A 27,139-nucleotide genomic window follows, 5' to 3' on the forward strand; every position below is an offset into this window, starting at 1 on the left:
GGCTTTGAGATGAGAGGAGCTTTTCGGCCCCCAACTACCTTCCTCCTTCCTGCAGTCTGGGACGCAGGGAGAGAAGCTATGGTGGTTGTGCTGCTCGTGGGAAACTTGGAAGCACAGACCCCCGAGCCCGTCCTGCATCCTTTGTGAACACAGACTTGCTTGCACACCTTGGCTGTCATGGCCTTCGCAGACATCAGTTCCTGGTATATGGACTGGTGTGGTTATTGCAGAAGCTGTATTATTCCCACCGACAGCCCAAAGCAGGCAGGAACTCGTACTGATCCATAATTCCCACGGGTTGCATACTCTTCTCGCCACTGTCCCTAGCTGTGAAGTACCCTCTCCTTCCCCTCAGCATCCTAGACTTCCCCAAGTAGATCTCAATGCATTTAGATGTTCCTTAAGCAACTCTTTAGGTAACTCAGGCCACGTCAAAGAGGCTGCGTGTTGGGGCTCCCCGGGTGGCGCAGTGGTTGAGAGTCCGCCTGCCGATGCAGGGGACACGGGTTCGTGCCCCGGTCCGGGAAGATCCCACATGCAGCGGAGCGGCTGGGCCCGTGAGCCATGGCCACTGAGCCTGCACGTCCGGAGCCTGTGCTCTGCGACGGGAGAGGCCACAACAGTGAGAGGGCCATGTACAGCAAAAAAAAAAAAAGAGGCTGCGTGAAGCTCATTGCATTATGTGGAACTGTCAGAGCGAGATAAGACAGACAAGTCTGCAAGGATCGTTAGTCTAAGAAAATAAGATTTAAACTCGGGGGTGGTTTTTTGTTTGATTTGGTTTCATACTTAAGGAGATGAAGTGATTATTTAAATAGGTGGGGGGGAAATAAGGTAAGAATAATTATTTGGCCTGGATGCATTGCCCAGAAAACTGCTGACGTTTGAATTAGGCTTATTCCCCTGGCACATTTTTCTGGGGCCTGTTCCAACTCATTACCTGGCTTTGTGCTGCATTTTCATCCGAGCAGTTTGCAGTTCTCAAGGAAGTCAACAGCTCAAGTGATTTGCATAGGAAAGCAAATATTGTAAGTTACAGCCTCACAGCGCCATGGTCTCAGTAGGGTGAGCACACCCCAGGGCAGGGTTGGGGCGGAGTCGGATAGTCCCCTTGCAGTGTGGGCAGAAAGTATTAGAACTTGTATAGATTTTTATCTCATTTCAGATCGTTTTGTGTTTTATAGTATATGTGTACATTAGTACAGTAGCATAGAGTTATACATCATGAATCTGTGTTGGGAGTGCCTGATGGCTACACGATCTATAATGGTTGACATCACAGCATGGAGCCGTAGGAAATACAGTTTAAAGAAATCCCCTTAGTATACAGTCAACTTTATTATCATTTTTGGATTTGAAAAATTCCTTCACATTTCAGTGGAAATAAAATATGGACTATCAGGGCACGTAATAAAGTTTCTTTGCCTCCACATTAACTTTGATGAAACTGACACCATAGTGGTCATGAAGTGACTTTATCACGTCAAGTAAGTTGGTTCCAATCTTTGGATATTCCATTACAGTATTACAAGATGCCTTTAAGCCCTGCCCCTTGTTACGAATTTTCCTCTTATAAATATCATCCTTATTAATTTAGTTGTATATGTCCACTGGGAGTTGAAGTCTGTGGTCTGCCCATCGAAATGTGAAGTAGAGTATATTAGGATTGAAGGAAGGTGGCAGTGCAGAAATGGAACTGAAATAGACACAATGATGGCAACCACACGGGGGAAAAAACAGGATTATGGGACTTCTAAATATAAATGAATATATCTTATATATTATATATTATAAATGAATATATCTTATATATTATATATTATAAATGAATATATCTTATTCATTTATGAGCTTTGCTAAGCCTTTAAGGTAACAGAAATCCTTGAGATGTATGTGTCTTTGGAGACTTTACATGGAGATGGTGCTGATACACAGTCTCACTCTCTTAAGAGAAACAGGATATCTCCACTTAGTTTCAATTCCAGTTATCGCGCTGGGGTTTTGGTGTTTTTTTTAGGAAAATCACTTTGACAGTGCATAGGTGAATTAGACAAATAGGCAATGGATGCTAGAAAAAAGCACACCTGACTTGAAGACTTCATGAGAAGTGGAAGATTTGAAGGGGTTTTGGTTTGTTTTTTGGTTGTTTTTTTTTTTTTTTTGCTTTTTCACCACATTGTATGCAACATGGTAGTACAGAGCCTGGAAATAAAAACACAGCAGAATATGAGAGATCAGAAGTTCCCCTCTGGAATCCAGGGCAGAAATTTCTTAAAGAAGTAGAGGCATTTACAATGAATAGAATTCTCCTCACCCACCCGCTACTGCAACTGTGTTTGCTTGCCTAGCTTTTTACATAAGTACTGATGTAGCTCAGTGAATAATGTTTGCAGAAAAAAGAAATCCATGCCTCTCCCTTCTGGTTCTTCCCCTTACTTCTTAACTTGGGATATCCTTCCTTCTATTCCTGACTCTCGAAGTTCTGAAGCCCCTCATTCCTCAGAGACTTTTCTAATCCCTCCGGCTTTCTGTCATCTCTGCTTTCTCTCATTGCCAATTCCATTTGTCTGTTTCTCACATTTTAGAACCTAGAGTCTGTCGTACAGAGTGAAGTAAGTCAGAAAGAGAAAAACAAATACCGTATGCTAATGAATACATATGGAATCTAGAAAAATGGTACTGATGGACCTACTGGCAGAGCAGGAATAAAGAAGCAGACGTAGAGAAGGGATTTGAGGACACGGAGGTGGGGGGGGAGGCTGGGAGGTAGTGAAAGAGTAGCACTGACATATATACACTACCAAATGTAAAATAGCTAGTGGGAAGCTGCTGCAAAGCACAGGGAGATCAGCTCGGTGCTTTGTGACCACCTAGAGGGGTGGGATAGGGATGGTGGGAGGGAGGCCTAAGAGGGAGGGGATATGGGGATACACATATACATATAGCTGATTCATGTTGTTTTACAGCAGAAACTAACACAACATTGTAAAGCAATTATACTCCAATAAAGATGTATAAAAAAAAAAAACTTAGGGCTTCCCTGGTGGCGCAGTGGTTGAGTGTCCGCCTGCCGATGCAGGGGACACCGGTTCTTGCCCCAGTCCGGGAGGATCCCACATGCCGCGGAGCGGCTGGACCCGTGAGCCATGGCCACTGAGCCTGCTCGTCCGGAGCCTGTGGGAGAGGCCACAACAGTGAGAGGCCCGCGTACCGCAAAAAAAAAAACTTAAAAATCAGAAAGACACCTCCTGATTTATAAAGGAGTAGATGTTTTCAAAAATTTGTTGGTAAAGCTGATATTCAAATTTATTTCCCCTAGAAACGAACATATTTACTTAATAAATATTTGTAGAATTCTCTTTTAAGCTAATGGTGGCAAATAGGTAGCCTGCATGGCACTGCACACCCCATCTTCAGCCCCCAAAGAGGACATTTCTACTCCCTCCTAACAATCATCCCACTGGCACCGGACACAATCTCAGAAGCTGATAATGTGGCCTTGCAGGTGTCCACAACCAAACCGTAGTACTGGCCAACACTGGACTGTAGCCAGCTTTGACACAGCCATCTACATGCTGAGCGCCATGCCCAGTGCTTTGGGGGCTTCGAAGAGGTAGCAGTCAGTCTTCCTCTGTTACAGGATTTGTTATATTCCATAATGAATGATAGTTATTTCTATACTTTTTATATTCACCTCTTCCGTATAATAAATCTTTAGGAGCCATATGCTATATTGACCTAGAGGAGGGGTGTCTCATTCCATCGGGATCAGACAGGGCTCAGTAGATGGGGTGATGTTTGACTATTCCATAGGATTTCTACAGGAACACCCACAGGAGTGGGTGACACCCTGGAGTGGAAAAATAACACGTACAGTGGTCCACAAATAGGAAATTTTAAGGCTTGTTCAAGAAACAACAAATAGTCAATTAAGTGCAAATGTCCAGCCCATGCTTTTAGTTCCACACTAAAAAACTATGACTTATTTTACAAGCTATATACTCACTGATGATTTTAAAGTTGAGTTACAGGGTCAGAGTTTTTGTTTTAAGGTTCCTCAAGCAGTAAGGTAGAGGAAGAGCTGGGCTGAAGAAAGGCAGATGGAGGTGGAGGTGTTTGCTATAGCTCCACGGAGAAGTCAGCAGAGCCTGGACCGAAGGAGAGGGGCCCAGAGGGTGGAAAGGCAGGAAGCAGTCTGACGGGTCAATGGAGAAAGGGAGCAGGGCCAGCCGGCTGCCTGGAGAACTGGGTTCTGCAAGCAGGGCTCCTTGGTTACCACCAAGGAGTAAGTTTCCTTCTCCCCCAACCCCCATTTTTTTTCTGAAGGCAGGACTGATCCTAAGCAGAATTTTGAGTGGGATTTTGTTTACCTTTGAACCCTCCGGCCTCTTGTCATTTGCTCCTCCTTACTTGTTGGACCCTCTCTCCCCAGGTTTCCTGGAGCCCAGTATCCTCATACTGTTCTAAACCCCCCACTGAGGCACCCATTCTCTCCCCTCTCCCCTAAGAGGTTGCATCCTCCCCAGAAACCTCTCCTTTCTTCTTCTCCAAGCCATTTTCTCCCCTTCTCCCACCACCGCCACCACCACCACCAACAACAAAGACCAAAACACACACAAAACCCTTTCCATCTCTTCTAAGCTGTATGTTTGCTAACAAAGCAATGCGATTAAACCAGGTCAAATGGTGGCCAATAACCCTATGACACTTAGCAAAGTATGTGCATTTTTTTCATTAATTTATTTATTTTTGTCTGCATTGGGTCTTCGCTGCTGTACACGGGCTTTCCCTAGTTGCGGCGAGTGGGGGCTACTCTTCGTTGCGGTGCGCAGGCTTCTCATTGCGGTGGCTTCTCTTGTTGCAGAGCACAGGCTCTAGGTGCACGGGCTTCAGTAGTTGTGGCACACGGGCTCAGTAGTTGCGGCTCACGGACTCTAGAGCGCAGGCTCAGTAGTTGTGGTACACGGGCTTAGTTGCTCCGTGGCATGTGGGATCTTCCTGGACCAGGGATCGAATACATGTCCCCTGCACTGGCAGGTGGATTCTTAACCACTGCGCCACCAGGGAAGCCTTCAAATTAGTTTCTTATCAGGATCATTTTTAAATGAAACATAAAGATGAAATCACAAAAGCCTGGATGACACAGATGTTTTTAGAGGAAATACTGTGGTAGAACAGTAAGCCTTGTCTCCAGCAGTAGCTTCCTTAAAATGTCTCTACTTGTCAGTACTTTCCCTTCAACTCATAAAGTTATGTTTCTTAAAATTCTTCAGCTTGTTCCCAATGATTTTGGATAGGGATGGAGGTGGGGCAATGGATAGAGCTCGGGTATGAGTTATTCCTGTAGATGAGAGGTCAGCAGTTGTAAAAGCCAGCTCATAAATATTTCAGGCTTTGCTGGCCAAACAGTCCCCGTTGCAACCATTCACCTCTGCCTTTGCAGTGCAAAAGCAGTCATAGGCAATAAGCAAACTGATGGGCATGACTGTGTTCCAGTAAAACTTTACAATGACAGGTATGGGGCCAGATGTGGCCCCCAGGCAGCAGTTTTCCGACCCCTGCTGTGGGAGATCATGTGTGAGCCTGGGACCACCTCCCCTATTACTACTTCCCCTGTGGGCTCCACGGAACACATCTCAGCTTTCCAGTCCAATTCTTCAAGAAGTACATGCCCTTAGAAACATATACCAGCAAATCAGCGTGAACTCAACGCCACTCTTGGAAAAAAAAGAACTCAGAGTACAGCTTGTGTTGAGCTGCAAAAGGCAGCAGATGGTCTTAGGGTACTGCCTGGAACTTAGCAGCAGACCAAAATTTCACCACAATGTCCTCAACATAACCAGTTACTGTTTCTCTAAAATCTGCCTAAGTGGCATGTCCAGTTAAAACAGTCTTTTTCTGTTACAATAAGCCATTGTATCATGTAAAACTTCCTTAAAATGTTTGCATAGAAAAAAGGTGTTGGAAAAATCTGACCTGTTTACCATTATTGCTGAATTGGATTTGACTCAGAGGCTATATTAAGGCACCTCAGATAGTTCATCTCTTATTTTCTTTCCTGCCAATCTTCCTGTTTACTTCTTAGGTCTTTTGCATGCCTTTCTTTTTCTTTTTTGATAGCGCTCCCACGTCTACATTTTGTGTGTCTTGCGGTTTTCCTACCTGTGTACACACAACTTGCATTTTATCCTTCTAGAATTTAGGACTAAGCATATCACAGGCCTGCTGCTCCCAGAGATGTGTCCAAGGCGAGCAGACAGCCGGCTCCTGCTGAGAAATGACCCAAGGGTCTGCCTTCACTAGCCAGCCCACAACCCCAGAGAAGAACTCCAAACCCCAGTCTTCTCACTAGGTCATGGGAACACGGCGACAGTGAGCATTCTCTTGCTTTGTAGAGAATGTCTGGACTTGCCTTGCCCGATTTGAAATTGATACCAATTGATACCAAGGAGGGCATCTCCTTCTTGCATCTGCATCTCCTGTTCTTTTTGATGAACTGAGAGTCCCTTGAGGATACTGTCCTCTCCTTGGGAGGGTGACACATACAAACGCACCACAGGAGGGGCAGATGTGGGCCAATGACTGATTACACTTCTGTACCCTTAAAGGTGATTTCTTTGCCTCACCTTTCTGAAAGACCAAGGGATCTACTTAATTTGTATGCCTAAAAATCATCCACGTCATCACCAACAAAGTGTGTTAAGCCTGTTCACATTGCTTGGGGATGATAAATGGGAGAACACGGGAAATGGGCTCAGATAGAACAAGGACAGTATTATTTCATTGGCGAAGCAACGGCCTGAGCACCTCAGTTGACATCAGCTGCTGCTTCTCCCCCAGCTGCATCTGACGCTCTGTGTGGACCAGAGCATGCTGTGGGGGGCGGGGAGGGGAGGGGAGTTTTACTTTTCAGTTTTACTGTTTTCTTCTTCAGTGCTGAGTTCGTCTCTTTGTTGGAAAGCAGTGAGTCTAGCGTAGCAGGAGATTTGTGTTTGAATTTCTGCAGTCAACGCACAGGCTTCTTGCTACTTGAGGCTGATTTATTGCTGTTCCCATTCCCTTTTTCTGAATGGTTATTCATTCCCAGCGCTGGCCTCTGATGGCCATCTGCTTCTCCTTTGGTCACTCGAACATTTGCCCCAGAGATTTGGAAAATGAGCTTCCTCTGGAAGCCTAAAAATAAGCTTAGTGTGACTGAAGCATGATAGAGAATTCACCACCCTCCCCTGTCCTGTACATACTGACCGGGGGAATGAGCCAGCATGGCTTCCTAGGGATTTGGAGCTTGGATGTCTTCTGTCACATCTGCAGATTTTTTTTTTTCTCTCAAGTGTTGGGAACCGTAAAAACATGGCATGAGCTGGGTGCAACCAGTCCTCCTGCAGTTTTCCTTGGGATCAGATGTTCTTACTCAATGGAAATAGTTGGAGATAAAAGCCATACTTTGCATGGTTTGTTTGTAAGGCTTCAAGAGTTAGCTGAGAAAGACAGATGCTTAGGAGTTAATCACAGTGTGTTCAAGGAGATCTCATAAATGCTTTGGACAGCAGTTATAGGACATTTCTAAGTACTAGAGTTTTAGTTTGGACCCAGGGGGCCTGTCTCATGAGTAATGATGGTTTGCTCCCCACCTCCAGAGGACTAAAATTTGCCAGAAGCTAAAACTCAATCCCTATGCTATTTCTCATCCAAAATTATTTCTAGCCACATTGTCCAGTGCAGCTTTTCAGAGGTTCTGCAATGAGGTAAAATGTCAACATAATAATGATATTCAAACAATTAAAATACCAACAAATTCAAATCCCTTTGCAAGTCATAATCCAAAGATGTTCAAATCTAAAACAATTAACATCCAAACTTAAATTTCCTTGACCTTTTGAGTTAAAAACCAAAGTACTTAATGGCCTCCTTTGATCATTCCGATTTCTTGTTTTGTTCCATCTTAGAAAAATGACGTACTTGATGCTGGGTGCTGGGTGGAGATGGTTCCTGTTCTCCATCTGCAGACTGGGCTGTCTTCTACTGTAACAAATATGGCTGTTTCAGCTCCAAGAAAGTTGAATTTGTTCAACGGCATGTCTCTTGTGTGCTTTACTTTTTAGTGAAATGTAAATGAACAAAGAGTAAATGGACCCATAATGGTCTCAAGTCGTTGGCCCCACACCCTTGACATGTTAAAAAAAAAGAAACCAATTCCTAGCCCCTGGACAGTTGTCCCAGGCAAAATTTTGTTCCTAGGATCTTATTTAATTTTGCCAAAGACCCCGTCAAGAACTGAAAAAAGTCTGAGGTTTTTACACTACAGTTTCATGGATGCTGGTAGAAGACATGAGATTCCTGAGTCAGAGACAAATGACTTTATTACTCATGGCACAACAAGTAACTTTCGGCTTTCTCTAATCCCAGTTTAGGATTCGGTCTCAGTTTAGAGCTTCCTGTTTGCATAATTCCCACTCCCCCCAGCCTGTGGAAGTGAAGCAGAGGGCCTCAGATAGATGCATACACAGTGGATTTGCTTCACAGCTGGGAACCCTGAACGTAGGCAACCTGAATCTTTTATGATGGGCTAGAAGCAAACTTGATGGCCCTTTGCTTCAGAAAGAGACGTGATTATACTGGACAGTGAACAAACCAGGCCCTTCCTTCTGAGACACTGTCTCTAACGTTCAAGGCTGTTCATCCAACATCCTTGAAGAGATAGAGAAATCCAGAGTAGAAACAGCCTATGCCCCTGTTCACAAGCTACACAGAAATGGGAGAGACCCATGGAGAATGGTCTCCCAAGGCTATAGCACAGACTCAGTAATAGCAAGTAAAAGAAGACTGATGGTAAAAAATACTCTTGGCTTTTCTTAAAAAGATGCCAGTCAGCCTATAGCAGTTGTTTGGAGTCTATGACCATGAATTTAAACCCAGCGGCAAGAATCTACCTCCCAGTCTGGGTGGAGGAAAATCAATCTGGTCCTGCTTAAAGTGCTTTTCATTTCTATTCAAAAGCCTCTTGATTTGCATTTATACTTTGAGATGAAAGCGAAGGCCTCCCTGATGTACTGCGTTGGGTGTGGACTGTACCTCTGCCAGAGGTTCCAGTTCTCAAGAGCAGACATTTTCAGTCCTGGGCCTCCTTTTCCATCTCCACTGCCTCTTGGCATAGACGTGCTTAGCCTGGAGGAAGCTGCATCTCTCCTCCCCAGTTTACTCATCTGGAAAAACACCCTCTGCAGATTCCTGAACCAAACCTGCTGTCAGGAGTTCTGAAGCTTCTGTCCTAATGAGCTGGTAAAGGCTAATACCTCTGCCACCTGCTCCACGAGATTTGTTTTTCCTCAGGTTTTGAATATTCCGGGGGTCGAGTAGCACTGCTTTCTGCTATGTTTGGGGGTGGGGGGCAGTAATTGGATCCGCCTCTAGTGGTTCACATCTGCCTCCTTTGGGAAAGACTCACTTACGTTTCTGTTTAACCTTTCTTCTTTCTGTGAAAGACTCCTTTCTTCTTTCGTGGCCCTGCTTGCTGAATCAGTGTGCCATTTTTACTTCTCCTTTGCTTTCTGACTCAGATTTATTTTTTCTAAAATACTCTTCTAGATTCTGTTGTATATATAAAAAAAAAGAACAAAAAGAAAAGAAATAGGTTCTGTTGCGTGGGGCCCATCATCGTGAAGGAGATAGAATCAGTGAGCCTTCTGTTTACTAAAGTATCTGTTGTTCTAGTGCGTCTCGACCACCGCCACCTCTGAGCTGGCTAATTCTACCCAGGAAATATTCTCCCATCAGACCAACATCAAGTTCTGGCTTACTACCATCCTGCCTGGCCCCCCTTTGGGATGCCTGTTTGCTTTTTTATAGTCCTAATTTCGTTTATTTCCCAGGCCACTGCTGTGGGGGGAAAAAAAAAAACTTTGTCCCTTTAAAATTTACCCAGAAATTGTTTTATTCTTCCTGGTCTTCCTCACCCCTCACCTTTGAATCTGTCCAGACATTCAGACCCCTCTTGGTACAGCCATTCCAAGTCCCCTTGCTCAAACTCTTCATTGCAGTTTATAAATCACATCTCTCATTGTTTTCTGGGCCTGGGACCCCCCATGGGGGAGTCATTGCATTGTGTTCTCTGTGCTTTTGCTTCCCTTCCTCAGTTGGATTTCCTTAGGTCCCAGTCACCCCCTCTAAACGAGGAATAACCAGTGTCTCCCACTTTTGTGACGCCCATTTTCAGAGTAGTAGTACAGGAGCTGGTACATCTCTTTTCCTTATACACCGCGCTGCCCTTGACCTCACAATCTCCTCTCCCCTTATGTCTGTCCAGTCTGTCATCTAAGATCTCATCTTTTCTTCTAAGGACTTAGCTTTCTTTCTTCAGCTAACATCGTGTTCATCGTGTTCTCTTTATGTTTTTTCTCTTCCATTGCTCCTATTCTGATGGTAAGACCAGAGTGTGTTCTCAAATCCTCCTTTGGTGTCCTGGGCAAAGCTGATTTTTAAAAACTAAGTGCTCCAGGCACATGCCTTTAAAATTGCCTTCTCAGCTGTTAGGTTTGCAGTAATTTTAGGGAGTTTTCTTCTCATCTTGAATTCAGGAAGGTGGCATATTCTCTTTGGGTGCCCATTTGTTTTGTTTTATTCATTAATTAAATCTGCTATCTTTCTGTAGGTATGAAGTTGAAATGTATATCTCTGCAGTCGAGTGGTATAATCATAGTCAATGTAATCATCAAAGCTAGAGGCATCCTGAGATCTAGTGGGGAGAAAGCTTGAGGGTTGTTTTTTTTTTTCTATTTCGGCTAAACCTTCACTATACCCCCAGGATACACATTAGGTACCCTACTGGTACCCTCAAGCACATTCTTATTTAATCCTCATAATAACCCTATAAGATAATTACAAGGGAATTTTAACCCTTTAAAAATAAATAGTATCATTGCCACTTTAAAATGTTGAAGAACTGCCTCTGACATCAATACTCTGTTAATATATTATGGGTACAACACATGTGACAACCTATGGTACATGTAAACTTCATTATACTTTTTTTTTTAACACCTTTATTGGAGTATAATTGCTTTACAATGGTGTGTTAGTTTCTGCTTTATAACAAAGTGAATCAGTTATACATATACATGTATTCCCATGTCCCCTCCCTCTTGCATCTCCCTCCCACCCTCCCTATCCCACCCCTCTAGGTGGTCACAAAGCACCGAGCTGATCTCCCTGTGCTATGCGGCTGCTTCCCACTAGCTAGCTATTTTACATTTGGTAGTGTATATATGTCCATGCCACTCTCTCACTTCGTCCCAGCTTACCCTTCCCCCTCCCCATATCCTCAAGTCCATTCTCTACATCTGCGTCTTTATTCCTGGCCTGCCCCTAGGTTTGTTTTTTTTTTAGATTCCATATATATGTGTTGGCATATGGTATTTGTCTTTCTCTTTCTGACTTACTTCACTCTGTATGACAGACTCTAGGTCCATCCACCTCACTATAAATAACTCAATTTCGTTTCTTTTTATGGCTGAATAATATTCCATTGTACATATGTGCCACATCTTCTTTATCCATTCATCTGTCGATGGACACTTAGGTTGGTTCCATGTCCTGGCTATTGTAAATAGAGCTTCAGTGAACCTTGTGGTACATGACTCTTTTTGAATTATGGTTTTCTCAGGGTATATGCCCAGTAGTGGGATTGCTGGGTCATATGGTAGTTCTATTTTTTAGTTTTTTAAGGAATCTCCATACTGTTCTCCATAGTGGCTGTATCAATTTACATTCCCACCAACAGTGCAAGAGGGTTCCCTTTTCTCCACACCCTCTCCAGCATTTATTGTTTGTAGATTTTTTGAGGATGGCCATTCTGACCGGTGTGAGGTGATATCTCACTGTAGTTTTGATTTGCATTTCTCTAATGATTAGTGATTTTGAGCATACTTTCATGTGTTTGTTGGCAATCTGTATATCTTCTTTGGAGAAATGTCTATTTAGGTTTTCTGCCCATTTTTGAATTGGATTGTTTGGTTTTTTTTTATTGAGCTGCATGAGCTGCTTGTAAATTTTGGAGATTAATCCTTTGTCAGTTGCTTCATTTGCAAATATTTTCTCCCATTCTGATAATTGTCTTTTCGTCTTGTTTCCTTTGCTGTGCAAAAGCTTTGAAGTTTCATTAGGTCCCATTTGTTTATTTTTGTTTTTATTTCCATTTCTCTAGGAGGTGGGTCAAAAAGGATCTTGCTGTGATTTATGTCATAGAGTGTTCTGCCTATGTTTTCCTCTAAGAGTTTTATAGTGTCTGGTCTTACGTTTAGGTCTTTAATCCATTTTGAGTTTATTTTTGTGTATGGTGTTAGGGAGTGTTCTAATTTCATTCTTTTACATGTAGCTGTCCAGTTTTCCCAGCACCACTTATTGAAGAGGCTGTCTTTTCTCCATTGTATATTCTTGCCTCCTTTATCAAAAATAAGGTGACCATATGTGCGTGGGTTTATCTCTGGGCTTTCCATCCTGTTCCATTGATCTATATTTCTGTTTCTGTGCCATTATACTTTTTATACACTTCCTGTGCTTGTAGTTCATACGGAGCGTGGGACAGAGGTTTCTACAATTGCTAATTAAAATACCTTTATTCTGAATTGAGGGCAGCCTGATGATAACAACTCTGCCGTATTCTTTGGCTGATGGGCTCCTTTGGTGTAGCTGGGAGCCTCCATTGTCCATCTCTGGAGTAAGGCTGGGAGAGCAGGGAGGAGTGCGGATATTCCAGCTCAGTCCTGCGGCTCCTTTGGAGGCTGGTTCTGTTTGGAGCAGGGCAGTGGTGAATTACAGAGGCCCATACTCTATTACACGTGCATAGCCTGGGCTTTTATGAATCCTCTAAAGTTTGTCTAGGTCACTCCTGACTCCTTGGAATCTCCCTCAAAATCAGATCCACTCTTAACCTGCGTCATCACTTCCAACTCTTTGGGCCATTTCTTACACCACTGCTTCAGCCTTACCTTCATTCCCACTTCCAGAGCTCCTCTGTCTCCTGGGCCTTTGTGGGAGGTCTGTGTGCAAATTGAGTTGCTTTGGGGCTTTCTCCAACTCCCGTTTAGGATTCAGCTTTCCCAAGTGAGATCTATGACCTCGCATTTGCTTACTGGTTTCCAGAATTTTGTTGCTCTTGTCTTCTATTCTCTTTGTGGGATTATACCTTTCGTTTAAAAAAGAAATCTCTTCCCCAACATTTTAGGGCGGTTTCAAGAGGGAAATCTGCCATCTTTAATCAGAAGACTATATCATTTAATTCTTAATTCAAGCCCTATTTTTCAGACGACAACATTAGAGCTCCAAGAGGTTGACAAACGTGCCTAAATTGCTACTAAATGGTGCAACCAGGATTTATGCCCAGGATTCTCAACCACACTCCCCTACCACCTTGCTAGAAAACCAGAAGCTAGAGATTCTTCTTCACTGAGAGAGAATCTCATAGGTTATAGGTGTGGGAAACTGTACGAATAGAGAGGCTCTAAACCTGGAAATTGGCAAATTATATTAGATTCCATTAATATAATGGCATTGTTATATGACACGTGAATTGGAAATTGCTGATGAATAATAGATTATATCAACTGTTTCTCTGAACCAAAGGCCTTCCAGGAGAACTTTGTGCACATTTCATTTTAGAACAACTAAAATGACATCATTTCCAGAGCAGTTTGATTTGTTCTGCATGTCTGAAAAAAAAGAAAAAAAAAGTACAGCAAAGGGTCTTTCTTACAGTGTGGACATTTTCAGACAATAGTCATAAAACTGAAGAGAGGTTCATTGTAATCAAACTGCACTTCATATGTTGCTACTTCCTGAAATAATCTGGAACTAATGTTTCTAAGCAACCTACTTCCTGTTCATTGAGTTACAAGCCACCTAAAACCATGACAGACTGGTTTTTTGTTACAAGAGGAAATGGTTCCATTTAAATTCAGAACCTTTTGCTAACGTGGCCAGGAGATTCTGAAATAAGATTTCACTTCTGCCTCAAGCTCACCAGTGTGCCCTTTGCCACGCTTTGAGATATCTCTGGGTTCATTCTGATTGATTTTAGCTTTTAGCTACAGGCTTTCGGTAGTTATGTAACATACACCATCTTGAGCGTAAGATTTCTTTGGTATAATCTTTTGGTATTTTATAGATCATAGAAACCAAATCATGTCATTCTTTGGTGCATTTCAGGATTTAAAGAAAGAAAATATTGTTTCTTAAGGCTGTGGTTCTTTCTTCTAAACCACCTCCCCAGATTCAAAAAATCAAAGAGCTTACAGCATTCGTGTGTGCGTCATAAAGATTTCAGATTCGACATAGAGCATGTAAAGCTCTTGTAAAACTCTACACCGCTCATTTTGTACGCTCTTCACATATAATCTATCCTAGATTCCGGGTATGTGTTGTAAACAAAATGGTGTTACTTTAGGGTCTCAGTTTATTTCCTCATCTGTCAAGTGGAGATAATATTATTTACCTTGAGACATACTTGCTGTGCAAATTAAATGAAAAAAAATCGAGGTGAACGAACTGTACAGTACAGTATTGATCATCCAAAGTGTTAATTGAAAAGCATCTCAGGTTGGAAATAGCCTGGTAATACCTGAAGGTGGAGATCCAGAGACTGAATGTGGAGTCGCAGCCTCGCCTGTAGGAGTTGGGAAGCCTCGGACAGGCCACTTTCCTTCTGTGAGCGCTTCTGTCATCTCCAGAATGTCTCCGACTGTATGCAAACCTGGGGCTGTGCTGGAAAACTGGGACACAGAGTGGAAGGAGGAAACCTCACAGGTCCAGGAACGGTGGGCTGGGGTTGCTTTCCTCCCTTGGCACGTGAGCTTCTCAGTCAGCCTTTCTGATTGTCTGAGACTTGACCACTGTGTAGTAAGCCACCCATGTAATGGGCATCAGAGGAGGTAAGGACTAGCAAACTGAGGAATACCTTTCTCTGGGAGCCTGGGTCAGGTGGTGTAACCGGGAAGAACCAGGAATTTTACTCCGTCTCCAGCAATTGCTGTTTACGGTCTGGAGACAGATTCTTTCCATAAAGTTTTTAAGCCAAGCACAGGAGAGGCCCTGAGGCTTCTCTCTGGATTATTCCTATTTGCATGTCTCCTTCTGTGCCCCCCCCCCGCATCCCTGGCATGTCTCCAAGAGGCTTCTTTTGTACTGTGTATGAATTAATGCCCCAATTTGGTGTTGGGAAAGATGTCCCTCTAGAGAATCTCTAAAATCACCCTCAGGATTCCATTCTTGCCTTTACTTCATAATTTAAACCTGGAGACCTGCCAATCCCGGACGTTGTAATAGGAATTCACCAAATTTATCTTTGTTTTATATATCAAGATTAATTTGTTTTCCCAATGCCTCTTCCTCAATTCGCCTACATCTCCTCATTTCTCAGAATTTTTCTTTTCTTCTTTCTCATCCCAAAAGATACTTGAACTTGAGGGGGATGGGGGAAGCTTCCAGATCTTTTATATTACATATAAGAGTTAGCTAGAAACAATTACCTCTTAAAAAGGGGGCTTACCTGGGAGATTACTCTTACTGCTTACTTTATACGTTTTCATAAACTGAATTTGATATACAATGTATAATTTTTATTATCTGTTAAAATTCAGGGTTTCTTTTTTCTTTACATTATGATTACAAGACTTTCCAATGACTGCTAAGTGGTAAAGGATATCACCTGTGTCTTTTTAAAGGACATGTATGTTCCTTAGTGTGAATCATACCTATTTTAATTAATATGACTTTTTTTCTCCAGAACCTCAAAGGAAAATAAAATTTCAAATGAGAAGGCTCATTTGTTCGATGTATCTCCTAAGTTTTCTACATGTAAATTTACCCCCCAGATTTTTTTTTTTTTTTCCCCTGATACGCGGGCCTCTCACTGTTGTGGCCTCTCCCGTTGCAGAGCACAGGCTCCGGACGCGCAGGCTCAGCGGCCATGGCTCAGGGGCCCAGCCGCTCCACGGCATGTGGGATCTTCCCAGACCGGGGCACGAACCCGTGTCCCCTGCATCGGCAGACTGACTCTCAACCACTGCGCCACCAGGGAAGCCCCCCACTCCAGATATTTTCATAACCACTCTCAAGCACATGAGTCTCCTTCTCCTCTCTAATAAGCATGGCTCTTCTTAGCATGTTGGGCTTTTCTCAGATGGAGGACCAAGGGGCCTTGGGGTCATCCTTTCTGCATAACCTCTTGGTGTCTGATAATGTAGACATACAACTTACAGACATGTGGGCTGACTTCATAGATGCCTCTGTGTGTCCTGGGTGGTGCTTGATTCTGGAAGGTATTTAATCAGTACTCAGGAGTGTTAAAAAACAAAATTCAGCTGAGTAAATTTGAAGATCTAATTGGCTTTATTCAGCAATTCATGTCTCGGGCAGCATCCCATCTAGAAAAGAGAAAGGCACTCTGAAGAGTTGTACAAAATGGAAGGTTTTATAGGCGGACAGAGGGTGGGGCGGAAGTTACAGGGCTGGATTCTTTCAGGCAAGGTTACCGTCCCTCAAAGAAAAACGGGGTTTCAGGCAGATTACCTCACTGACCAGGAGATTACTGGCTGACTGGTTTAAATTCTACTCCTGGGAGAGGCTGGAACTGCAGTTCCTTTAGGTATGAAGTCTTGGTGGGGCTTAGCACAAGCAACTCCATTTTGGAGTTGTTGTTTCTTTTTTTTTTTTTTTCTTTGCGGTACGTGGGCCTCTCACTGTTGTGGCCTCTCCCGTTGCGGAGCACAGGCTCCGGACGCGCAGGCTCAGCGGCCATGGCTTACGGGCCCAGCCGCTTCGCGGCATGTGGGATCTTCCTGGACCGGGGCACGAACCCGTGTCCCCTGCATCGGCAGGCGGACTCTCAACCACTGCGCCACCAGGGGAGCCCTGTTGTTTCCTTTTAATGGGAGTGTAACACATGGAATATCTGGTTGACCCAGGGTGTAGTTATTTGGCTGCCACAAAATCAAGGCTTTACTGTATTTTAAGAATTTTAGAATTGAATTTAAAATTTCTGGTTTAATCATTGTTGTAGTTTGTACTGTAGGGAAAAGCACTGGCCCACCAGTCAGGAGACCTGCAGTCTACTTGTGGCTTTGTGACCACCTGGGTGACCTTGATCAACACGCTTTCTCAAGAAACAAAATGGCCCCATGGACCCTTTCCAGTTTGAACCCTCCCTGATTCTATGCTGTGCGTTGAGATGCGTGCCGAGGAGGAACTTGTCAGTGTGAGGCTGTGTGGTTCCAGGTTATCTGAAGGGCTGTGCTTTGATCCCGTGAACTTTTTTTCTCATGTGACACCTGTATTGCTGCTGCTTGAGCCTGAGATAATGTCTCAGAGGAGATGGCAGAAGTGGCTGCAGACTAGCCTCTCCCATCAGCTCTGTGCTTTCTGCATTTCAGATGCCTGGGACAGAGGACTCCCAAGATGCATGCGGCCCCGAGGAATCCAAGGGGTCCTTGGAAAGTCCAAAACAAGGAAGCAGTAAAATGAAACTCAAGAGTCGTCTTTCAGGTATGTGGACTCTTTGCCTGATACACCCGCCTGAAATGGAGCTTCCAGCCTCAGGAGCTCGGGAAGATAAAGTCATTTGCAGGATGAGCTCTTTTTTTCCTTAAAACCTCCAAATTCTTTTTCCTTTTGATGGTGTGTGCCCCGGGCATAACAGCCACCTTCAACCTGCCTGCCCACGTCAGTATTTTTATTTGAGTCATAATGAAATGAATGTCAACATCTCTGTTTGCTTCTGCTTAAACATCAATTTCCTGTAGTGTTTGGTTCACTTACTTCAACAGGACTTAAGGTGACCCTTTCACTGTGGAATACTCCTGATGGCCTATCTTTCCAGCAAACATACCTCTTCCTCAAACCCCTGGTCCATGGGAACCTGGGGCAAAGAGCTATTTATTTAGTAACAAATCTGCATCTCAACTAAATGGGGTAGGGGGAGGGGGGAAATGGGATGGAGGTGTAGTTTTTGTAACAAATAGATTTGCCATTTCCTGGGCACATCATAGCAGCTGGCCTAGGCCCTGAGAGAGAAAGTCAGAGGCTGTGTGTGGGGACTTCTGTGGGTCTGAGGCACTTTAGCCTTTACAGGCTCTTTCTATAGAAAAAAAGAGGGAAAAAACCCGCAAATTATATTTCATGGCTGTGCTGGTATAAAGATACAAGCTGGATTCATTATCATCTATTAATTACTATTATGTTCATTTTTTTTCTCCTGAATTTAAAAGAAATCAAAACATTTTTGCGGGCCCCTAGAAGTGGCATGGGCCCTCAGCAATGTGTCTGCTGGTCTCACGGAGAAATCACCCCTGGCTACCCAGCTGTGAAAGACATCTGGTCTAGCAGGAAAAGCAGGCATTTGGAAGCTTGGTGCCATCAAGTTTACCCCTCAGCTCTTGAGTTACCTTATGGCCTCGGCCTGGTTATTTAACCTCCCTGAACCTCCACTCCCTCGCCTAAAAAAGGAGATGATCATCCTGACTTTGAAAGGTTGAAACAAACAAAAAACACATAAAAGCACCTAGGACAAAGCATGGTGTATGGCCATCCCCCAGTATGTCAGTTTCATCTTCCTGCCGTCTCTGGCTGCCAACCAAGAGCATCTCCAACCCACATTGCCTGCCCCCTACTATTCTCAGGTAAGGTGGCAGGTTTAGGACCATAAAATACATCCATTTAAAAAAAAAAAAAAAACTCAGTGACAAAATGAATTGCTTTGTATTTGTAACTCAGAATAATTAGGTAGTGTCTATCTGACTGAGTGTTAGGATATGGGTTTGCGACAAAAAGCAATGTGATGACCAGAGTCTGATAAGACTAGAGGGAAAGATGGTCCTCACATGCGGAGAACGACCAGCTCCCCTTCAGCCCCGAGGAACAACTGAGAGAAATACATCTAAACCCTATGTGTGTTTGCGGTGAGGAAGGAGGTTTTAGGTCAGCTGTCTGATCAGCACCTTATAAACAGTTCCCAGGGGAGGGTCATAGAGCTCTGGGGAAATACAGGGACCTTTGAAACCAGTGCAGTCACATTCCTCATTTTATGGATGTGTCCAGAGAAGGTAAGGGGATCCCAAAGGTCACTCATTCAGTCTGTCTTCCAGACAGAGTTCTTCCTACCCACCCCCTTGGCTTCCTGAGGAACTTGGAGAGAATCCCATTCCCCAGTCTGGGGCTTTACGGATACAGATGTGGGGAGGGGATCCTAGCTGACGACCTTCCAGATCTATGATTCTCCATGTTCGTACTATTAATTTAGAATGTGCAGGACATTCAGCTGAGTAGTAAATCCAGAACTGGCTACTCTTTGCCACAAATGGATGCCACCCTCTCTTCCTGTGTTTTTCCTAGACATCCAAGGCCATAACAAGGAAATATAGTAGAAGAAGCACATGCACAAAGTCAGGAAGAACTGTGTGCAATTCTCAGCTCTGCCATTACTGGCTGTGTGACCTGGGACAGGTGACTTAACTTCTTTGGGTCTCAAATTTTTCACCTGTAAGATGAGGGTTATAATTGCAAATCAATGTGAATGCCTTCTAAATGCTGGGCCTTGTTGAGAGATCCAGTTGAGCGAATGTATATGGTACCGCAGCTCCCAACTGTGGCAGCAATAGGTCCTCACCACATGGTAGCTGCCATTGTTATGACCGTCGTCGTCAATATCACGTTCATCATTGTCATCTTCATTATCATTATCATCGTTCTCGCTCCCTCTCAAGAGGGGAAGATGCTTGAATGGGTTCAGATAGGAAGATTCTCAAGAACTTGCAGGTCATGATAAGGCACGAACAAGAGGTATGAAGACTGAAATGTCTCTGAGTTGTGATACTGGGGGAGGCACCAGAGGAAGCAAGATAAAGGATGGCCAGTACATTGGCGGGGCTTGGTAGAACACAGGAGGAGGAAACCCGGGGTCTAGACTTGGGGCAAAATGCGTGAGAAATACTTAGGGACGATGGGGAAAAGAATTGGTTAGAGAAGTTTTTGGCAACTGTTTTTCTGCCTCAGCTATCTGAAAGATCCAATAATCCAACAGTAACGACGATTCAGTCCAGCAGAGAGATTTGGGGGAAGGAGATTCTTGGCATGGGAGGTGATGGTGTGGGCAAAATTGGGTAAAACTTCAAGTGATAGTTATATGCTTCCCAGTTTGGGTAAGGATGTGGGTAGAGGACAAATCCTCTCCTTTGAGGATCATCAGGCTAGAGCAGTGAATTCATGTAGCAGGATAGTGGGAGCTAAGACTGGAAAAGTAGTTTGGAGGCACCTTAAAGAGGCTTAAGGAATTGGTTCTCCATTCAGTGCTTTGAAATATGTTCAGTCTAAAGACATTTGAATGCAGGAGATTTTAATGTGATCACCTCCTAATTTCTGTGTCCTGTAAACCTGGATATTTATTTCATATTTTCTTAAGCAAGTCACTCTGGTATTCACATATCAGTATATTATCTACAGACACTACCGTATGTGGTTTCTCTTCTATCAATGGCAAGTGCTTCCCTGTCAGCTCAAAAGGAATTTTCTTCTAATAAATCTTCTTCAGATGAGTAAGCATGCCAAGATAGATTAACCTGGTCATGAATTATTAAGGAGGTTCTGTAAAGAGTTTCCAGCCATTTCCACTAAGATTTGGGCCAGTCTGGCTCCAAAATGACTAAAGCGATTTTATGGAACATTTTTCCTGATATTCTAACCAGAGTTTTCTTTACTTCATACCTCCTTTTTTTGCCAGCAGGGTCCCTTTTAACTTTGGTATTTTTGATTTATCCATGTTAATGCCTTAGGTTTGTGAAAATGAAAATTTTTCTTTTGATTGCAAAGGAATTTCAGGTGTTTGAAAACCTGAAATTCGAATCACAAAGTTAATATGTAGCTTTTGAAAAACCAGGCTTTTAGAAATGTCCATTATAATATAACCGTATCAGCCCTGTTCTAACTTTTCATCACTATTAAAAACGCATCAATATAGTATATATTTTTAAAAGAGGACAGAATCATCTTGTTTTATTCCATGAAAAACTTCCTGAGAAATTTTTAGATAAATTGAAATTTTAAGGCATCAAATGAAAATATTACATAGTCTAGGAGAATTTGATATTTCAAAGAATCTATATGTATATATAGTTATATACACAAACACATATATACACATGGCTCTCCACATATATATAGTATATAATAAACATCATAATATGATTATAGCTACATTCAGTGTAATGGATCCATCATTTAAAATTAAAGTCCCGGGCTTCCCTGGTGGCGCAGTGGTTGAGATTCCGCCTGCCAATGCAGGGGACACGGGTTCGTGCCCCGGTCCAGGAAGATCCCACATGCCGCGGAGCGGCTGGGCCCGTGAGCCACGGCCGCTGAGCCCGCACGTCCGGAGCCTGTGCTCCGCAATGGGAGAGGCCACAACAGTGAGAGGCCCGCGTACCACAAAAAAATAAATAAATAAAATTAAATTAAATTAAAGTTCCTTAAACCCTCATACACTGTTGGTGGGAATGTAAACTGGTGTAGCCACAATGGAAAACAGTATGGCGGTTTCTCAAAAGACTAAAAATAGAACTACCATATGACCAATCAATTCCACTCCTGGGTATATATATTAAAAAAAACCTAATACACTAATCCAAAAAGATACACGCACCCGTGTTCACAACAGCATTATTTACAATTGCAAGATATGGAAGCAACTTGAATGTTCATCAGCAGATGAATGGATAAGGAAGATGTGTGTATATATACAATGGAATATTACTCAGCCATAAAAAAGAACTAAATAATGGCATTTGCAGCAACATGGATGAACTTGGAGGGTATTATGCTAACTGAAAGAAATCAGACAGAGAAAGAGAAATACTGTATGATACCACTTATATGTAGAAGCTAAAAAATACGACCAACTAGTGCATATAACAAAAAAAGAAGCAGACTCACAGTTACAGAGAACAAACTAGTTGTTACCACTGGGGAGAGGGAAGCGGGGGAGGGGCCATAGGGGTAGGGGATTAAGAGGTACAAACTATTAGGTATAAAATAAGCTACAAGGATATATTGTACAACACAGGGAATATAGCCAATATTTTATAATAACTATGAATGGAATATAACCTTTAAAAACTGATTCACTATATTGTACATGTGTAATTTATATTAGACATCAACTATACTTCAATAAAAAATAAAAAATTTTAAAATGATTAAAGTCCCTTAAACTATCTTACTTTAAAATAGTATATAATATAAACTAAGTATGATAAAGATGTCTTTAAATATCATTACTATAGGGGCTTCCCTGGTGGCGCAGTGGTTGAGAGTCCGCCTGCCGATGCAGGGGACACGGGTTCGTGCCCCAGTCCGGGAGTATCCCACATGCCACGGAGCAACTAGGCCCGTGAGCCACAACTGCTGAACCTGTGCGTCTGGAGCTTGTGCTCCACAAAAAGAGAGGTCGCGATAGTGAGAGGCCCGTGCACCACGATGAAGAGTAGCCCCCGCTTGCCACAACTAGAGAAAGCCCTCGCACAGAAACGAAGACCCAGCACAGCAAAAACAATAAATAAATTAATTAATAAACTCCTACCCCCAACATCTAAAAATAAAAAATACCATTGAGAGAGTGAAAAGTCAAGTCACAGACATGGAGAAGATATTTGCAATACATAGATTCCACAAAGGACTCATATCTAAAATATATTAACAATAAAGAAAATAAAACTCTTGTAAACCAACAGAGAAAAATCCAATAAAAGAATGAGCAAAGAAAAAAAATAATAAAATTTTCTAGTAGTCCAATTAAAAAAGTAAAAAGAAGAAGAAAGGAATGAGCAAAAGACTTGAACAGCCTCTTTACAACCTTAAAAAAGAAAAACAGCCAATGAATACTTGAAAAGAAGCTCAATCTCACTAGCCCTCAGTGAAATGTAAATTATGAACCACAGGGAAATACCATTATATATCCAGCAGAGTGGCTAAAATTGGAAGACTGACACTGCTAAGTGTGACAAGGAAGTGGAATAGCAAGCACTCACACACCCTGGTGATCCTGCGTGGTGAAGGGGAACATGTACCTGTAACCCAGCCATGCCTCTCCTAGGTACATCCAACAGATACGTCACAGAACGTCCAGTAACAGTATATTCTAGATCGGGGTCAGCAAGCTTCTGCCCACAGCTGTATTTGTATGGCCCACAGATAGAAACGCTTTCTACGTTCTTAATGCATTGTAAAAAAAAATTTTTAAGAATGTGTGACTGAGAGCATTTGTGACTTGTAAAGCCTAAAACATTTACTATCTGGCCTTTACGGAAAACGTTTGCTGACCCTTATTTGGGATCTGAAACTGGAAACACATCAAATGTCCATCAGCAATAGAATGGATAAATAAATTGTGCTGTGTTTATACGATGAAATAGTATGCAGAAAGGAGATGAACAAACCATTGGAATGTAGCAACATGAACGAGGAGCCCGATACCAAAACACACATATTGTATGTGTTCATTTATATCAAGTTTGAAAATAGGCAAAAGTGATCTGTGGTGTTAGAAGCTGGGATAATGGTTACGCTTGGGTGAGGGGGTTAGTGGCACAAAAGGGGACTTGGGGATCTGGTAATATTCTATGTCTTAGTCTGGATGTTGGTTATTGGCGTATTCATTTTGTGAAATTTCATGGAACTGTACGTACACTTAATGATTTCTGCCCGTTTCTGTAAGTTGTTACACTTTAACTAAAAGTTTGTTTCAATAGTCATTGCTGTACATGGAAAAAGGCATCCCCCAATCATGGAACTATACCAACCACAAAGTGATATGCCTCCAGCACTAAGAAGTCGTCTACTGATAGCATTCTCACTATTGTTTATTGCCTTATCAACCACAGCTACATCTTACTTGGATGAAACATATACATTGCCCTTTTTGAAGCTGTTCACTTCCAAAACGAGCACTTTCTTCCGAGCCTGGCATTATGGCCTCAGCACGCACCAAGCTTATGCAGGGCTTCATGGTTGAGTGCAGTGAGCTCGGCGCTTTGAAAGTACTGAAGTATTCGACACCAGGCCGTCTGAGCCACCATGAATGTGGGTGGAGATCGACAAGTTGATACCTATGCATGCTCTTAAGATTCTCTTCATTCTGTATCGAGTCATGTTTCCCCTCTGTTTTTTCAAGGGGGTGTGCACCGTCTAGAGTCTGTTGAAGAATATAATGAGCTGATGCTGAGAAATGGGGACCCCCGGGCCAGGATGTTGGAGGTCTCCCGAGATGGCCGGAAGCACTCTCTCCCCCAGCTCCTGGACTCGACGGGCACAGCACAGGTAGCGCAGCACCGTGGAGCCCCTGGCTTTCTTATCCAGTCACAGTTACTTGGTTAGGGTTGGAAGAGCATGTTTCCAGCCCTGGGTCTCCAGGTTTTCTTTTATTCTCTCCGAGACCAGCAGGAGCTTCCGTGCTCTGAAGACCTGTCCGTCTATGAGGGACAGGAGTATTCAGGACTAGAGATATAGCATAGTCAGTGAGATCTATCCAGGGAGGCTAGAAGGAAGTAGTCAGCCTAATATTTGAAAATAAAAGAGAAGGAAAAAAACCTTGATCCTCTTTCTACTGTGTGTTTTGGAAACGAGAGCTGCTTTCAGCTGCCAGGAGACAATGGCGCGTCATGGTCTGTGGTAAGAACCACCATCTCTTGTTTAGTGGGTGTGTCATGTGTCAGCATAGCCTGGTGGGTGGGTGGGTGTGGGGACGTGTGAGGGACGGAGGCGGTTGGGTGTGCCTGTGCTGTGCCTGGGATCCTACCTGTTATAGAGTCATGGCTCAAACAGCCAAGGTCAGAAGAGGCTGCCAAGAGGGGTGAGGAAGGTGGGGATGTTGATATTCCAGGGCCCATCCCCGCCAGAGCTCGGGGCTCCACAGCCCTGCTCAGGGGCTCATCCTCAATTCCATCATCCTCAACCCAGTAGAAACTGGATAGATGTCTCATAACCAAGTTGGAGGCAGGCTCAGTCTCTGGGGAACTTGTGGAGTGTCTTTGAGCCCTGACACCATCAGCCAGAGCGCTCAAGAGGAGTCACTGGCATCTTGTCCCCAGGCCTGCAGTGAAGTGGAGATGGAGGGAGGAGGGTGTGACAGTAGTGACACCTGTAAGGGCGTGGAGACTCAGATAGTTGAGTTCTAAAAGACCTGGCTCAGGGCATCTGGGTTGGGCCCTTGCTTTTCGTGTCTCACCTTTTTATAGGTAGGGCAGCTGAATCCCAAAGAGGTTGAGTATTTGGCTCCAGGCGATGCACCAGAATCCCTGTGCAGGGAGTTCTGCCTGACCAATAAAATTAAAAAGTGCCCGTGTTTCCGAGGCAGCTGCTGATTAGGCTGCCTTGTGTTGAATCCCCCCAGTGGCAACTTGAATTGGGGCACCGAGCAAAAGCAGAGCGAAAAACGTGCATAGGGCCTGGTTAGAGCTCCTCCAGACCCGTGTCTGGAGACAAGTCTGTGGCCTGTGCAGAATGATCCAATTGGATCAACAGAGGCGGGGGGAGATCAAGAAGTCATAGGAGAGCCGCGTTTCAGACGATTTTAGTTAGTGAGGAAGGTGAGAGCAGATCTGCTGCCATCATGGCCAAGGATGTCCAGCATTGAGGTGCTGATTTCCTAACTGACCCGCAGAGGAAACCTGACTGTATTTATAGCCCGGGAATACCTATTTCTTCTAACCAGGCTTCTAAGAACCAGGAAGCACAGACTAGTGAAGATTTTAAAGAAGAAACTTTTTTTTTTCTTCAAGTTGTTCTTTCCCTTGTCTCCTCTTCTTATTTTCTGCCTTTTTTTTTCTCCCAGGATTCACCTTCCTTCCTTCCTTCCTTCCTTCCTTCCTTCCTTCCTCCCTCCCTCCCTCCCTCCCTTCTTTTCTTTTCTTTTTTTTCTTTCTTCCTCTTCCTCCCTCCCTCCCTCCTTTCTTTTCTTTCTTTCTTTCTCTCTTTCTCTCTTTCTCTCTTTTTCTTTCTTTCTTTCTTCTCTCCCTCTACTAAAAACTATTGTCTAGAATAGAGCTATCCAGTAAAACTTTCTGCAGTGATGGAAATGTTTTATGTCTGTACTGCCCAATATGGTAGCCATGTGTGTCTTTTAAGCACATGAAAAGTGGCTAGTGAGACTGAGGAGTGCATTTTTAATTTTAATTCATCTTAATTTAAATATAGATAGCCACGGGTGGCTAGTGGCTGCCATATTGGACAACAGAGGTCTAAAAATGTAGTGGGACCCCTGAAACTCTTCAAGAGAAGAGTGAAGCATGCTGGCCTCTGGTTCCCAAAGGGGAGATGAAATGAGGTGCTGCTGGATGTTGGTGATCAGAGAAAGAGTTCCCTTATGAGTCTGCACATGAACCTCTGTATTTGAGAGCTATGCCTGGCTATTCCCATGACGGTTTCAGTAAAAGGGTGGTAACCTGGCCAAGCCAATGTCATTTTTTTAATGAATCAGAGTCTGGGAGGCCAACATGGCTGACAGATAATTTTGTAAAACAGCAAAATACAATTGTTCTAAGTTGCCAAGAATACGAAAATATCATTAGCAGATATCTGATTTCTAACTTTGAATGTAGAATATGCTAATTAAGGATAAACTATTTTCTAGTGTCTCTTTTCTCATATTAAACATGAAATGATTTTTTAGCATTTTTTGTTTATGCTAGAATATGTGTCATTTAAGCAATTTATTATTCTAAGAAGAATAGCGGGGCTTCCCTGGTGGCGCAGTGGTTAAGAATCCGCCTGCCAATGCAGGGGACACGGGTTCGAGCTCTGGTCCGGGAAGATCCCACGTGCCACATAGCAGCTAAGCCCGTACACCACAACTACTGAGCCTGCACTCTAGAGCCCGCAAGCCACAACTACTGAACCCACATGCCACAACTACTGAAGCCTGTGTGCATAGAGCCCGTGCTCCTCAACAAGAGAAGCCACCACAATGAGAAGCCTGTGCACCTCAACGAAGAGTAGTAGCCCCTGCTCGCCACAACTAGAGAAAGCCTGCACGCAGCAACGAAGACCCAACGCAGCCAAAAATAATTAATTAAAAAAAAAAAAAGAATAGCAAGGAGCTAGATTGTCG

The 27,139-nt window shown here is 43.4% G+C and overlaps 1 protein-coding gene across 11 annotated transcripts in view; it reads left to right on the plus strand.

The window, feature by feature from the left end:
- The window catches only part of PDZD2 (PDZ domain containing 2), a 372,865-nt gene that overhangs the window by 300,804 nt on the left and 44,922 nt on the right, over nucleotides 1-27,139 (plus strand). For all 11 annotated transcript variants that reach the window (XM_019930197.3, XM_073802038.1, XM_019930193.3 and 8 more), the window contains 2 exons: nucleotides 17,421-17,532; nucleotides 24,206-24,351. In XM_019930197.3, the coding sequence (XP_019785756.2) occupies nucleotides 17,421-17,532; nucleotides 24,206-24,351 (258 nt within the window). The remainder of the gene's footprint in view (nucleotides 1-17,420; nucleotides 17,533-24,205; nucleotides 24,352-27,139) is intronic.

This window comes from Tursiops truncatus, chromosome 3, assembly GCF_011762595.2.
Source record: "Tursiops truncatus isolate mTurTru1 chromosome 3, mTurTru1.mat.Y, whole genome shotgun sequence".
NCBI lineage: Eukaryota > Metazoa > Chordata > Mammalia > Artiodactyla > Delphinidae > Tursiops > Tursiops truncatus.